Raw genomic sequence first — 11,769 nt, forward strand, 5'->3', positions numbered from 1 at the left:
GGTCAAAAAGTCAAAGTAACCATAAACGGGAACAGCGGAGGTTGCCTGTTTTACAGTTACTCCTCACGTAACTCGCCATGTCAAATCTATTTAACTTCCTATTCTGCAGATTTCTGCTCCCTTTAAAAATCTTTTACTCTGTTCGTTTAATGACGCTCTAAATCTGTGAGAGGAAGGAGACGAGGAGGAGGAGGAAGAAGAAGAAGAGAAGGCTCGCGATGAGCAAGTTTACGTTTTATGAGAGGATCTCGAGAGCGTTCCGTGATAATCCTCAGCTCTCCAGAGTTCTCATCGTCTCCACTATAAGGTCCTATAATTTGCTTCTATTTTCGAGACAATGGTTGTCCCGCCTTTTTCTTTTTTATAATTATGTGCAAGTGCGAAATTCGTGATAATCGTTGTTTTACGTCGACTTAGCAGAAACTTTTGTCTCCTTTTGCTTTTAATTCTAAAATCTGTGTTGTGTGATAGTTGTAGGCTTTTACTCGTGTTCCGTGTAGTCATGAAATCGATCTATTACTTAAATGCAACTTCTGGACCAATTTACCAGTATGCCTATCTATCAGCATGTTGAATTGTTAGAAATAGGATTATTTACGATGAAAAATGTCTACTTTAACAAATATATGCATGTCAGTACAGTGGAGGTGGTCTGGTGGCATTCTCCAGTGCAAGTCCTTTCCCTGTTGCCCATGCCGATTCCCCTGCGCATGGATCCCCTAAAAAGAAGGTAGTGGTGCTTGGCACAGGGTGGGCTGCCACGAGCTTCTTGAAGAATCTAAAGAGCTCCTCTTACGAAGTGGAGGTCGTCTCGCCCCGCAACTACTTTGCATTCACTCCCCTGCTACCGAGTGTCACGAATGGAACTGTGGATGCCCGCAGCATTGTGGAGCCAATCCGCAACATCGTCAACAAGGTGCTGATGTTTGGACCTGCCATTAGTTTTAAATATCTTATGCAGATTTGGAGTTTAGATAGTGATTTTCTTTTTTTTCTTCGAATGTTTGCTTGTTTGGCAGAGGGGTCCACGCTGTGAATTCAGGGAAGCTGAATGTTACAAGATCGATGCAGCGAAGAAGAAAGTCTACTGTAAATCCACTCAAGTGTCGAACTTGGGAGGGAAAGAAGAATTCAGCATAGACTATGACTACCTAATAATAGCTGTCGGGGCACGATCAAACACATTCAACACTCCAGGGGTAGAGGAGAACTGCCATTTCCTGAAGGTAACAAGAATACATCTGATACACTTCATTTTAATAGGTAAAATTCGTCAAGTATTTCCAGTTCTGAAATTCTCCTTTCAGGAAGTGGAAGATGCTCAGAGGATTCGCCGGAATGTGATCGACTGCTTCGAGAGGGCTAGCCTGCCGAGTGTCAGCGATGATGAGAAGCGCAGGATCCTGCATTTTGTGGTTGTTGGTGGGGGTCCTACAGGAGTGGAGTTTGCGGCAGAGCTTCATGACTTTGCGATTGAAGATCTTGCGGAATTGTATCCTTCAGTGAAAGATCTTGTTAAGATCACACTTCTTGAAGCAGGCGACCATATCCTGAACATGTAAGGGCGAAGTAGGGACTGGGGAATCATTGTTCTTCGTTGTGAATTAATGATGAGAAACTTACTGGTGTCATTTCTAATGCTCAGGTTCGATAAGAGAATCACCGCATTTGCCGAGGAGAAGTTTCAGAGAGACAACATTCATGTGAAGACAGGGTCGATGGTCGTGAAAGTATCAGAGAAGGACATATCGACCAAAGAGAGAAGTACTGGTCAGACCGTTTCTCTCCCTTATGGGATGGTTGTTTGGTCTACCGGTATTGGGACTCGCCCTTTCGTTATGGAATTTATGAAGCAAATGGGTCAGACTAACAGGCGAGTTTTAGCCACTGACGAATGGCTTCGCGTTGAAGGGTCAGATAGCATATATGCTGTAGGAGACTGTGCCACCATAAATCAGCGGAAAGTCATGGTACGAAAAAATGGACTTGCTCAAAGCTGTACCTTAAATGAACTACATTAACGCTAGTTGAATCTTTTCTTAAACAGGAAGACATTGCAGTGATTTTCGACAAGGCGGACAAATCCAAGAGTGGGAAGCTGAACATCACCGATGCAAAAGAAGTTGTTACGGACATATGTGAAAGGTATCCACAGGTGGAGTTATACCTGAAGAAGAAAAAAATGAAAAATATTGTCGATCTGCTCAAGAACGCACAAGGAGATGGAAGGAAGCACTTGGATATCGAAGTGTTCAAATCGGCTCTCGGTGAAGTCGACTCTCAGATGAAGAATCTCCCAGCTACAGCTCAAGTGTTATCTCACTCTTATCCCGTCCCTCACTATTCCATTGACTCTCGACTTTGCCATGGACGGGTGCTAAGGTCCGTTGCATTATTGGAATAATGCAGGTAGCTGCTCAACAAGGTCAATATCTTGCAGACTGTTTCAATCGCATGGAGGAGTGTGAGAAGAATCCTGAAGGCCCTCTCAGGTTCCGAGGATCGGGCCGTCACCGATTTCATCCATTTAGGTACGAGCTGATGCTCTCTAGACTTAATCATGCTTAGTTGTATCCTGAAATTTCTCCTGGCGTTTGAAGTTCGGTCAATCTTATATGCTTAAATACAGGTACAAGCATTTTGGACAATTCGCTCCACTTGGAGGAGAACAAGCTGCAGCTCAGCTTCCCGGAGACTGGGTTTCGATTGGCCGTAGCACCCAGTGGCTCTGGTATTCAGTGTATGCAAGGTAAAAATATTTGGACGATAAGGTTGAAGTTAATGAAGTTTTTGTTTACTGATTTCTTCTCTGGACTTACAAGGCCATCCTCCGAGGATCTAAATCCGCTGCTCTTTTCTGATCTTCTGCAGTAAGCAAGTGAGCTGGCGCACGAGATTTCTAGTGGTCACTGACTGGGGAAAACGGTTCATATTTGGCAGGGACTCGAGCGGAATCTGAGAGCTCGATATAGTTACGAGTCACTGGACATTGGAATGTTCACAACCGGAAAATTCTTGTTCTAGTTTTGAATTTCATGCTTTTTTCTGCAAGTGTTCTTGGTATTGTACAAGCAGGATTACGTACCTATAGCAAGTTTTCGTACGTGGCAACTGTTGTTTTAAATGCCATTTGGTCCTCCTGCAAATTTTGTGCTCCTAAAGACAGGATTATGAATTGAGCATTACCTGTCCATTCTCTCTCCTCTTCTCCTGAAAGTTTAGATACTTCAATCAGACAAAGTTGGAGCTTCTTCTGATCAAAGAATTTGAATCCAAGTGTGAATCGGATAGCGGCAGATCCTTTCCTAGAACAATTCGACCCAAAATTACAGTACTCAATACATAATGAAGCATATGAAAAGAGATCATGGACGAAATATCATAAATCATTTTGGTGAATAATACGTATCTTTGCATGTCTTTAGCCACAACGCCGGGGATCAACTGGATCGCGTGTTGCAAATCCACGGACCGCAAATGAAGAGGTATTCGACCCCTAAATTTTTTTTTCACGGGATGAACCTGCCAATTGCCTACTTGGATAAAAATCGATATTGTTGCCAACTAAGCCGATCTCGATTTTCCAGGGCGGTCCGGTTTAAACACTCACTCGGTGGTTGTTCTGTTGGACCGGGTCGGACAGGCAAGCGGGTCCGACAACCGTGCCCGGTCAGGAAAAGGTCGACCGCTAAACGACGAAAGTTGACGGGTCCCGACTATTCACCGGAAACGGGGCACCTGTTCTTCTTCTTCTTCCGAAGGCGATTGTCACCTGACCTGCTGCATAAACATGGAGGAAAAGATGTTCGTCGATTGAGTTCATTCGAATCACTGCTATTTCATAATCTTTGGAAAAATCAAATCTTGTTGAAGTTCTTGGGAGATCATTACAGCAAGAAAGAAGGGTACCTTCGCAGCAGGGCAGAACTTTTCTCCCGAGCTCGGGGATGGACTCTTCAAGGCAAGTCTTCACGGTCGATCTCCTCGAGAGATACGCCGCGAAGGGCCGCGGGGTTATAACCTGCATGGCCGCAGGGAACGACGTGATCGTGATCGGTACCAGTAAGGGGTGGGTCATCAGGCACGATTTTGGAGTCGGCGACTCTTACGGTAATATTAACTGAAATTGAGCTGGTGCGAGTCTGATGCTGTGTCATGGAGCTCACCGAGAATCTTGTTTGCAGATTTTGATCTGACCGTCGGTCGAACTGGGGAGCATTCCGTCCACCAGGTCTTTGTTGATCCCGGGGGCAGCCATTGTATCGCCACTGTGACGGGCAATGGAGGCTCTGAAACTTACTACATTCATGCCAAGTGGAGCAAGCCTCGGGTCCTGAGCAAATTAAAGGGCCTTGTTGTGAATGCAGTTGCTTGGAACAGACAGCAGATTACAGAAGGTAATTTCTTCTCTCTTTTTCTGAATCGAGCAGAGGAAGAATGATTCCTTGGAGATTGTGATTGTGCCTCAATGCTGAATTCATTCTATCCTGAACAACACAAGCTTTAGCCGCTGTGGTGCCTGGTTAGTCATATAGTTTTAGAAGTTAGAACAGATCAAATTGTGTCGATTTGGTGCGACCTTTTCAGTGTTAGCGTCTGCTTACCGGGGCACATGAAATGGATGCTTGTTTGAGGCGCAATTCCAGAGTCGTTCTCGTGTTAGCAACTTGCGGCTTTGATCTGATTAAATGAGCTTCATGCCAGTTGTAAATAAGTGATCTTGATGTAACCCTTATGTATTTAGATATCTGCATCACAAATCATATGTTGTTTATATGTTACTTGTTCATGCTGAGAATTTTTGACATTCTCCCACTGCCAAATATTACCAGCTTGCTTGTTCTCATGGTTAATCTAGATTATCTGATTATGAAACTTCTGCAAGTGCAGTTTCTACCAAGGAAGTGATTCTTGGCACAGACAATGGCCAGCTTTATGAAATGGCTGTGGATGAAAAGGACAAGAGAGAGAAATACATAAAATTTCTGTTTGAGCTTACAGAACTTCCTGAAGCTTTTATGGGGCTGCAGGTATCTTTTTCTTCCATTTTGTAGGAAATTCTTGATATTAGATCCCCTTCTATATATCAGTCTGTAATTTTCCATATGAAATTTAATCTGATAGAGGAAGGTTGATTATACAAAATCGTATAATTCATCCAAAAATTACATTTCTCATTGATGAAGTTGAAACTTTTCTTTCTTTCTTGTTTTATAATTGGTGTTCTCTTCCCTTCTCAATGAATTATTCTGTACCATGCACAAGTTAGGTAGGTCCTTCATGGCGTCTTTTCTGTTTGTTGTCCAGGTGGAAACAGCTAGTGTAGCCACTGGAACTAGATATTATCTGATGGCTGTGACTCCAACACGACTCTATTCTTTCACTGGGATCGGGTCTCCAGAAGTAAGTTTGGCTTCATTATGGTCTTTATAGAAGGTCACAGAACTTGATATCATGGCCACTTTTCTGTGTTTCAGGCTGTATTTGCTAGATATCTAGATCGTGCAGTGCATTTCATGGAGCTTCCAGGTGAAATACCAAGGAGGCAAGTCTTCATTTTTTTCCTGCTCTAGATACTTCCCACCTTGTCCACCTCAAATTGACCAAAATGTGCAGATAATAATTTAATCTGCACTGTAATACCTTCCTGATAGATATCTTTTATTTTGTGTCTCTTATAGTGAACTACATTTCTTCATCAAGCAAAGAAGAGCTGTTCATTTTGCTTGGCTTTCTGGAGCGGGGATCTATCATGGTGGTTTGAATTTTGGAGCAACACACAGGTAAAATTGCTGTGTTTTTTAATCTTCTTTGAGGCCGAACTTGGTCCGGTTGGACTTCTGCGTTTATTCAGTTGGCTTTTCCTTTAGCAGTAATGTATCTTGCCGAAAGCCTGAATTTTGGCTGACATACTTTCAGTGTCTCTTGCATAGTTCCCCTGAGGGAGATGAAAACTTTGTGGAGAACAAGGCACTCTTGAGTTATTCAAAACTTTCTGAAGGTTCTGAGACACTTAAACCCAGTTCTTTATCAGTGTCAGAATTTCACTTTTTGCTACTTCTGGGGAACAAGGTCAAGGTGCGTACATTCCAAGTCTGATTGGAATTTTCCCTTGTTATAGACGATTCTTTTGCTTTTTCTCTTCTTGTGATATTGAGGGAAAGATGAGAAACTTGAAGCTGTGTCAATTTGGATGCATATTGTAGGATCTAAGAGAAATTTCTTCTGTCTCGCCTATAGTGTTTCAATTCAAAATTTACTTCAATTATATGTCACATTCTACACATATTGCAGGTTGTAAATAGAATCAGTGAGCAAATCATCGAGGAGCTTCAATTTGATCTGACTCCGGAGTCAGTTTCCAGAGGGATCATTGGTTTATGTAGTGATGCCTCTGCTGGTTTGTTTTATGCATATGATCAAAACTCTATATTTCAGGTCGGTTTTTGTAAGAGTAACTTAACCTAATAATCCTCAATATTGACTTCACCTGCTGATGTTTTTCCTCTTTGGAATTTTTGAATATATATTCCAGGTTTCAGTTAATGATGAAGGCCGAGATATGTGGAAGGTCTACCTGGACATGAAGGATTACGCTGCTGCTTTAGCAAATTGTCGCGACCCACTTCAGAGAGATCAAGTCTATCTAGTTCAGGTCCGTTGATCTTTCTCCAGTTTATACAAATTTTCTTTTAAATTATAGATTATAAAATGAAAAATATTTTTGCTTTTCAAAGTGTGACTATAACTTTAAACTCTATTCCACAGGCTGAAGCTGCTTTTGCCAGCAGGGAGTTTCTCAGAGCAGCATCTTTCTATGCAAAAGTAAGTTCTCAAAGCTGTAGCACTAGTGTAGGATGTAGTTGGAATTTTTTTTTTTTATGCTTTTACTTTGGTTTATTCTAGTAAAGTGCCCTTTCACGGCAACAGTTATCATGCTGACAGCTGGTCTTTTGCAGATAAACTACGTATTATCATTTGAGGAGATCACACTGAAGTTTATTAGTGTGAGCGAGCAGGTTGTATGTATTAAGATTCAGAATGATTTAAGTGTATCTTTAGTTATGCTGCTCTGCATGTCTTGGAACTTTTTTTTCAGGTCAGATTTTTGTTTCACAGGATGCTTTAAGAACTTTTTTGCTGAGGAAGCTTGACAATCTTACAAAGGATGACAAATGCCAAATTACGATGATTTCCACTTGGGCTACTGAACTTTATTTGGACAAGGTTTCCCTTCTCTATCTGATACAGTCATTTCACCTTATTGCCTGTCTTACCTTTTATGACATTATGGCCTTTTGATTTGGATGTCGTTTTAAGGTGCTGTGATGATAAATTTTGAATTTTTGGATTTTTAACTTTCAGATTAACAGGTTACTCTTAGAGGATGACACTGCTCTAGAAAACCGTAATTCAGACTACCATTCAATTATTAGAGAATTCCGTGCCTTTCTGAGTGACTGCAAGGATGTATTGGATGAAGCAACTACAATGAAACTACTAGAGAGGTAATATTTGATATAACTGTGCAGAAAGTTATTTCTTGGAATAATCGAGACAAAATTGAGAAAATAAGTGGATCATAGGTCAATACTCTCCATTTATAATTTGCTTCGTCTTTTATATCTCTCTGTGGAAGTGATTAACACATATCCTGTTGCTCTTTTATTTCAGTTATGGCAGAGTGGAAGAACTGGTTTATTTTGCCAGTCTGAAGGAGCAGTATGACATTGTAGTTCATCACTATATCCAGGTTTGTTGCAGATTCCACTTTTGGGGAAGGCCTAAGTCTTATATTTATTAGCAGTTTCCTCTTGGTGTTTGACCTTTTCCATAACTTTTTTAATAAGTTGTTTATGAAATTTGAGTTCAGCAAGGAGAAGCAAAGAAAGCTCTAGAAGTTCTTCAGAAGCCTTCTGTTCCAGTTGATCTTCAGGTGAAACTGTTGGATTTGAATTTTGGACCCAACAATTATGCTTATTAAATTTCCCTCATATGTCAGTAGGAAGTTAACAAATGAGTCTTTTGCTGTTTTTGCAGTATAAGTTTGCTCCAGATCTCATCATGCTCGATGCTTATGAAACTGTGGAGTCGTGGATGGCCACTAAAAACTTGAACCCAAGGAAGCTGATTCCTGCAATGATGAGATACTCAAGTGAACCTCATGCAAAGTAATGTATCACCACATATGAGCATCTGATTAGTCATGAATATTTATACTGCTGAAAGTAACCATTTCTACAATCAATTCGGATTATCATAAGAAGCAGCTTATTTCCTTGAAATAGCGATGTTTCTTATGTTAGAGACGAACTTTAATTTTTTTGGTCCTCTCCTGTCTCCAAGGCTGATTCTGAGCCTAACCATAGTTTCAGAAAGAGATAATGGCACTCTAAATTTGAAACTATTATGTTTTTAGTCTTTCCATTCAGTTCTTTTTCCAATTATACTAAATGCAGGAATGAAACCCATGAAGTCATAAAATACTTGGAATTTTGTGTTCATCGTCTGCATAATGAGGATCCTGGAATTCACAATTTGCTACTCTCTTTGTATGCCAAGCAGGTAAACGGCCTTATTTAATTTGGTGGATTTTAGCTTGTTTAGGTCAAGATTATGGCCGGTGATGATCCTTATGGTTTAAATTAAATTGGAGTTGCCCAGAATACAAGGTAGAAGATGTTTAATTTGAAGCTATCGGTTTGTTTGTTACACGTAGGAAGATGATAGTGCACTTCTTCGCTTCTTGCAATGCAAGTTCGGGAAAGGACGAGATAATGGACCCGAGTTCTTTTATGATCCAAAGTATGCCTTGCGACTTTGCCTCAAAGAAAAGCGAATGCGTGCTTGCGTCCACATATATAGCATGATGTCCATGCATGAAGAAGCGGTTGCTCTGGCTTTGCAGGTAATACAATAATATTCTTTCTTAACTATTCTCTCTTTCGCCACAATGCTGTTGCTTCATTTGGTAATTTATATTACGATACTCCCATTATTTCCTCTTGTGTAATAGGTTGACCCAGAGCTTGCCATGGCTGAGGCTGACAAGGTTGAAGATGACGAAGACCTGAGGAAGAAGCTTTGGCTCATGATCGCAAAGCATGTTATTGAACAGGAGAAAGGAGTGAAGAGGGAGAACATTCGGAAAGCAATAGCATTTCTCAAGGAAACTGATGGCCTCCTTAAGATTGAGGATATATTGCCATTCTTTCCCGATTTTGCCCTTATTGACGACTTCAAGGTAATAAGTCTAGGGCTAGATTTCTTCCTTGCTTCCAAAAATAACCTCTCTAACTTCAAATTCTTCCATGTGGAATGTTTCAGGAGGCTATCTGTTCATCCTTGGAGGATTACAATAAGCAAATAGAACAACTGAAAGAGGAGATGAATGATGCAACACATGGTGCAGATAATATCAGAAATGATATTAGTGTGCTTGCTCAGAGATATGCAGTTATTGATCGTGATGAGGACTGTGGGGTATAGACCATTCTCTTCCTATAAGCATTTGACCAAGTAGATAGGTTGAAGATAAAAGGAGAAGGATAAATAATTATTCTTCTATAAATTTCCTTTTATGAAAAGATATTTCCATAACTAGTAGTTATGTTGAAGAAATATCAAGGTCATAAAAAATTAAGCCATTAGCTTTTGTGAACATATGGAATGAAAGAAGTTAGATTTTGTCTCTGAGTAGAGAGGAGTGTCAGGAATTATACAGGAGCAAAAGATGGCCTCACTGAGACGAAACATAGGGGCAAATACCACATTTTGAATATATATATATATATAGAATTGCATTTCGTCTAAAATGTCCTTAAAACGATAAAATCATTCCAATAATCGCTGATTGAGATTCCTTGGCTAAATGTGAGATGCAACAACCATATATAAAATGCTATGTTAGATTCTCGGGTCAACTACAAATGGAGAGTCAAGATTGCATGTCAATTATTCAAAATTAAGACCGACGAAGAGGGGCGAAATCCTAAGAACTAGACATATGATCTAATAATGTAACTGTAGGGGCTCTAGTAGCAACAAACTGCATTTCATGCTTCTGATCTTCCATTATTTCCAGATGTCAGGCTTTTACAGCGACATAATTCTCTAATAATGATTGACAGGTGTGTAGGCGTAAAATCTTGACTGTAAGTGGTGAGTATCGGACTCGGGGCTATATAGCGGCAGGGCCAATGGCTCCCTTTTATATATTTCCTTGTGGACATACCTTTCATGCTCAGTGCCTCATTGCCCACGTAACACGTTGTACCACTGAATCCCAGGTAGGCTGGAAGGGTACTTCTTCAAGTGTGATATGAGACCTTGAATTAATACTCGATCAGATTATCTCCACTAGCACTGCAAATGTTAATACCTGTGGTGTTATATATCTGAGTTTGAACAAAAAATAAATTGGATGTTCTCCTGTGAATTGAAGTAAGATGTTCATGCTGTAAACCCGGTCCACTTCTTCATCTCCATGTGGGAATTTCCCTAGGAGTAGAAAGACTTGTTGCCCTTCTATTGATGGAAAGAGGGCAGTATTTTAGGTGTCGAGCTTCTCTTTATTGTAGGGGTTCATTTTTCTGTCACAAAGATTTTGGTGAACTGGATGTCCTATCATACTGTAATGGAAATCAGCACACCAATTGTACTGCCAATGTTCTTCCTTAGCTCTGATGTGCTGTTCTCCTCATTGTCATCAAGTAATTGTGTTCGTTCTTGGAACCTCTAGCAGAAAAAAGTACCTTTTTCTGTCAAAACCATTCTCATGCATCTATTCATATTCATATACATAGTCCCTCCTAAATGTAGTCCCAGAAGAGGATATTTCTGACAATCTTTTGGTTTCCAACTGTTTCAGGCAGAGTATATATTAGATTTACAGAAGCAACTTACTCTCTCGGGCAGTGAAGCTCGGAGAGATCAGAATGGCAGTCTTAATGAGGAATCAATGACAAGCACGGCTACAGCTGATAAGGTTGGTCTCTAGAGCTCCCCTATTATGCATTTGCCTACCTTGGAACAAGAATGATAAGATTAATGAATATTTTTTGCATGCTTTTTCTTCTTTCTGGTTGATAGCTTTTCATTCTTCAAACAGCATCCTTCCTGTTGTGGGGAGATCTTCCATTATATATTTAAGTGGTTATCGTTATTAATTTGCAGCTGAGATCACAGTTAGATGATGCCATTGCAAGCGAATGCCCGTTCTGTGGGGACCTTATGATCCGAGAGATCTCTCTGCCGTTTATTACCCCAGAAGAAGCAGTGCAGGTTACTTCATGGGAGATCAAACCACATCTCGCAAACCAAAGGAGCCTTTCTTTACCTGTGTGAGATCGTCATGCGCACCGCCTTCTATGGAAATGCTGCCCTGGTTATAATCTGCATTTTGCTTGAGGAGCTTCTCATTTACTGCCTGACACAACTGCTCTAGGATCTCCATCATGCCAATTAACGAATCGTTGTAACTGCTTCTTAAATCCAAATTATCTGCGAAGTAATTGTGATCTGCCTATTAAATCTTCTCTCTTGCTGGAGTGGTGAAAGCAGTTTTGAGATTTGGAGCTTTGACCTTGTATCATCCATTCAGCAACGATATACTCCATTCTTACTAAAAAATCGACCTCAACCTTGTATGAGATTCAGATTTTGTTTGCGGGAGATGCCCTTCAAGTATAGTCTGTTTTACAAATAAATATATAAATAATCACTGTGCATGTTTGCTGTCCGGCTCGATTCTTGTATTTGGAGCTGTTT

The 11,769-nt window shown here is 40.5% G+C and overlaps 2 protein-coding genes across 3 annotated transcripts; both read left to right on the forward strand.

Moving 5' to 3' along the window:
- Positions 1-218: 218 nt before the first annotated feature.
- Positions 219-3,198, forward strand: LOC116194266 (external alternative NAD(P)H-ubiquinone oxidoreductase B2, mitochondrial-like). Its single transcript, XM_031523037.1, has 9 exons — positions 219-307; positions 643-916; positions 1,020-1,226; positions 1,308-1,558; positions 1,646-1,970; positions 2,048-2,311; positions 2,410-2,531; positions 2,630-2,749; positions 2,872-3,198. Exons 1-9 carry the CDS (start codon positions 219-221, stop codon positions 2,957-2,959), a joined length of 1,740 nt encoding a protein of 579 aa, XP_031378897.1. The 3' UTR covers positions 2,960-3,198.
- A 525-nt stretch (positions 3,199-3,723) lies between these two features.
- LOC116194265 (vacuolar sorting protein 18) lies at positions 3,724-11,740 on the forward strand. Of its 2 annotated transcripts, none has more exons than XM_031523035.1 (23): positions 3,724-4,110; positions 4,185-4,397; positions 4,891-5,030; positions 5,308-5,403; positions 5,478-5,545; positions 5,682-5,783; positions 5,934-6,078; positions 6,295-6,438; positions 6,536-6,655; positions 6,769-6,825; positions 6,960-7,022; positions 7,120-7,227; positions 7,366-7,508; positions 7,675-7,753; positions 7,874-7,936; positions 8,041-8,171; positions 8,460-8,565; positions 8,720-8,908; positions 9,017-9,244; positions 9,328-9,483; positions 10,131-10,289; positions 10,871-10,987; positions 11,176-11,740. In XM_031523035.1, the coding sequence occupies exons 1-23, from the start codon at positions 3,948-3,950 to the stop codon at positions 11,344-11,346; spliced, it is 2,961 nt and encodes a 986-aa protein (XP_031378895.1). In that variant the 5' UTR covers positions 3,724-3,947; the 3' UTR covers positions 11,347-11,740. The 2 variants fall into 2 exon arrangements, with proteins under 2 accessions (XP_031378895.1, XP_031378896.1); XM_031523036.1 differs by having other exon boundaries at positions 3,725-4,110; positions 6,960-7,019.
- The last annotated feature ends 29 nt before the right edge of the window (positions 11,741-11,769 follow it).

Source organism: Punica granatum, chromosome 2, assembly GCF_007655135.1.
Source record: "Punica granatum isolate Tunisia-2019 chromosome 2, ASM765513v2, whole genome shotgun sequence".
NCBI classification, from domain to species: domain Eukaryota; kingdom Viridiplantae; phylum Streptophyta; class Magnoliopsida; order Myrtales; family Lythraceae; genus Punica; species Punica granatum.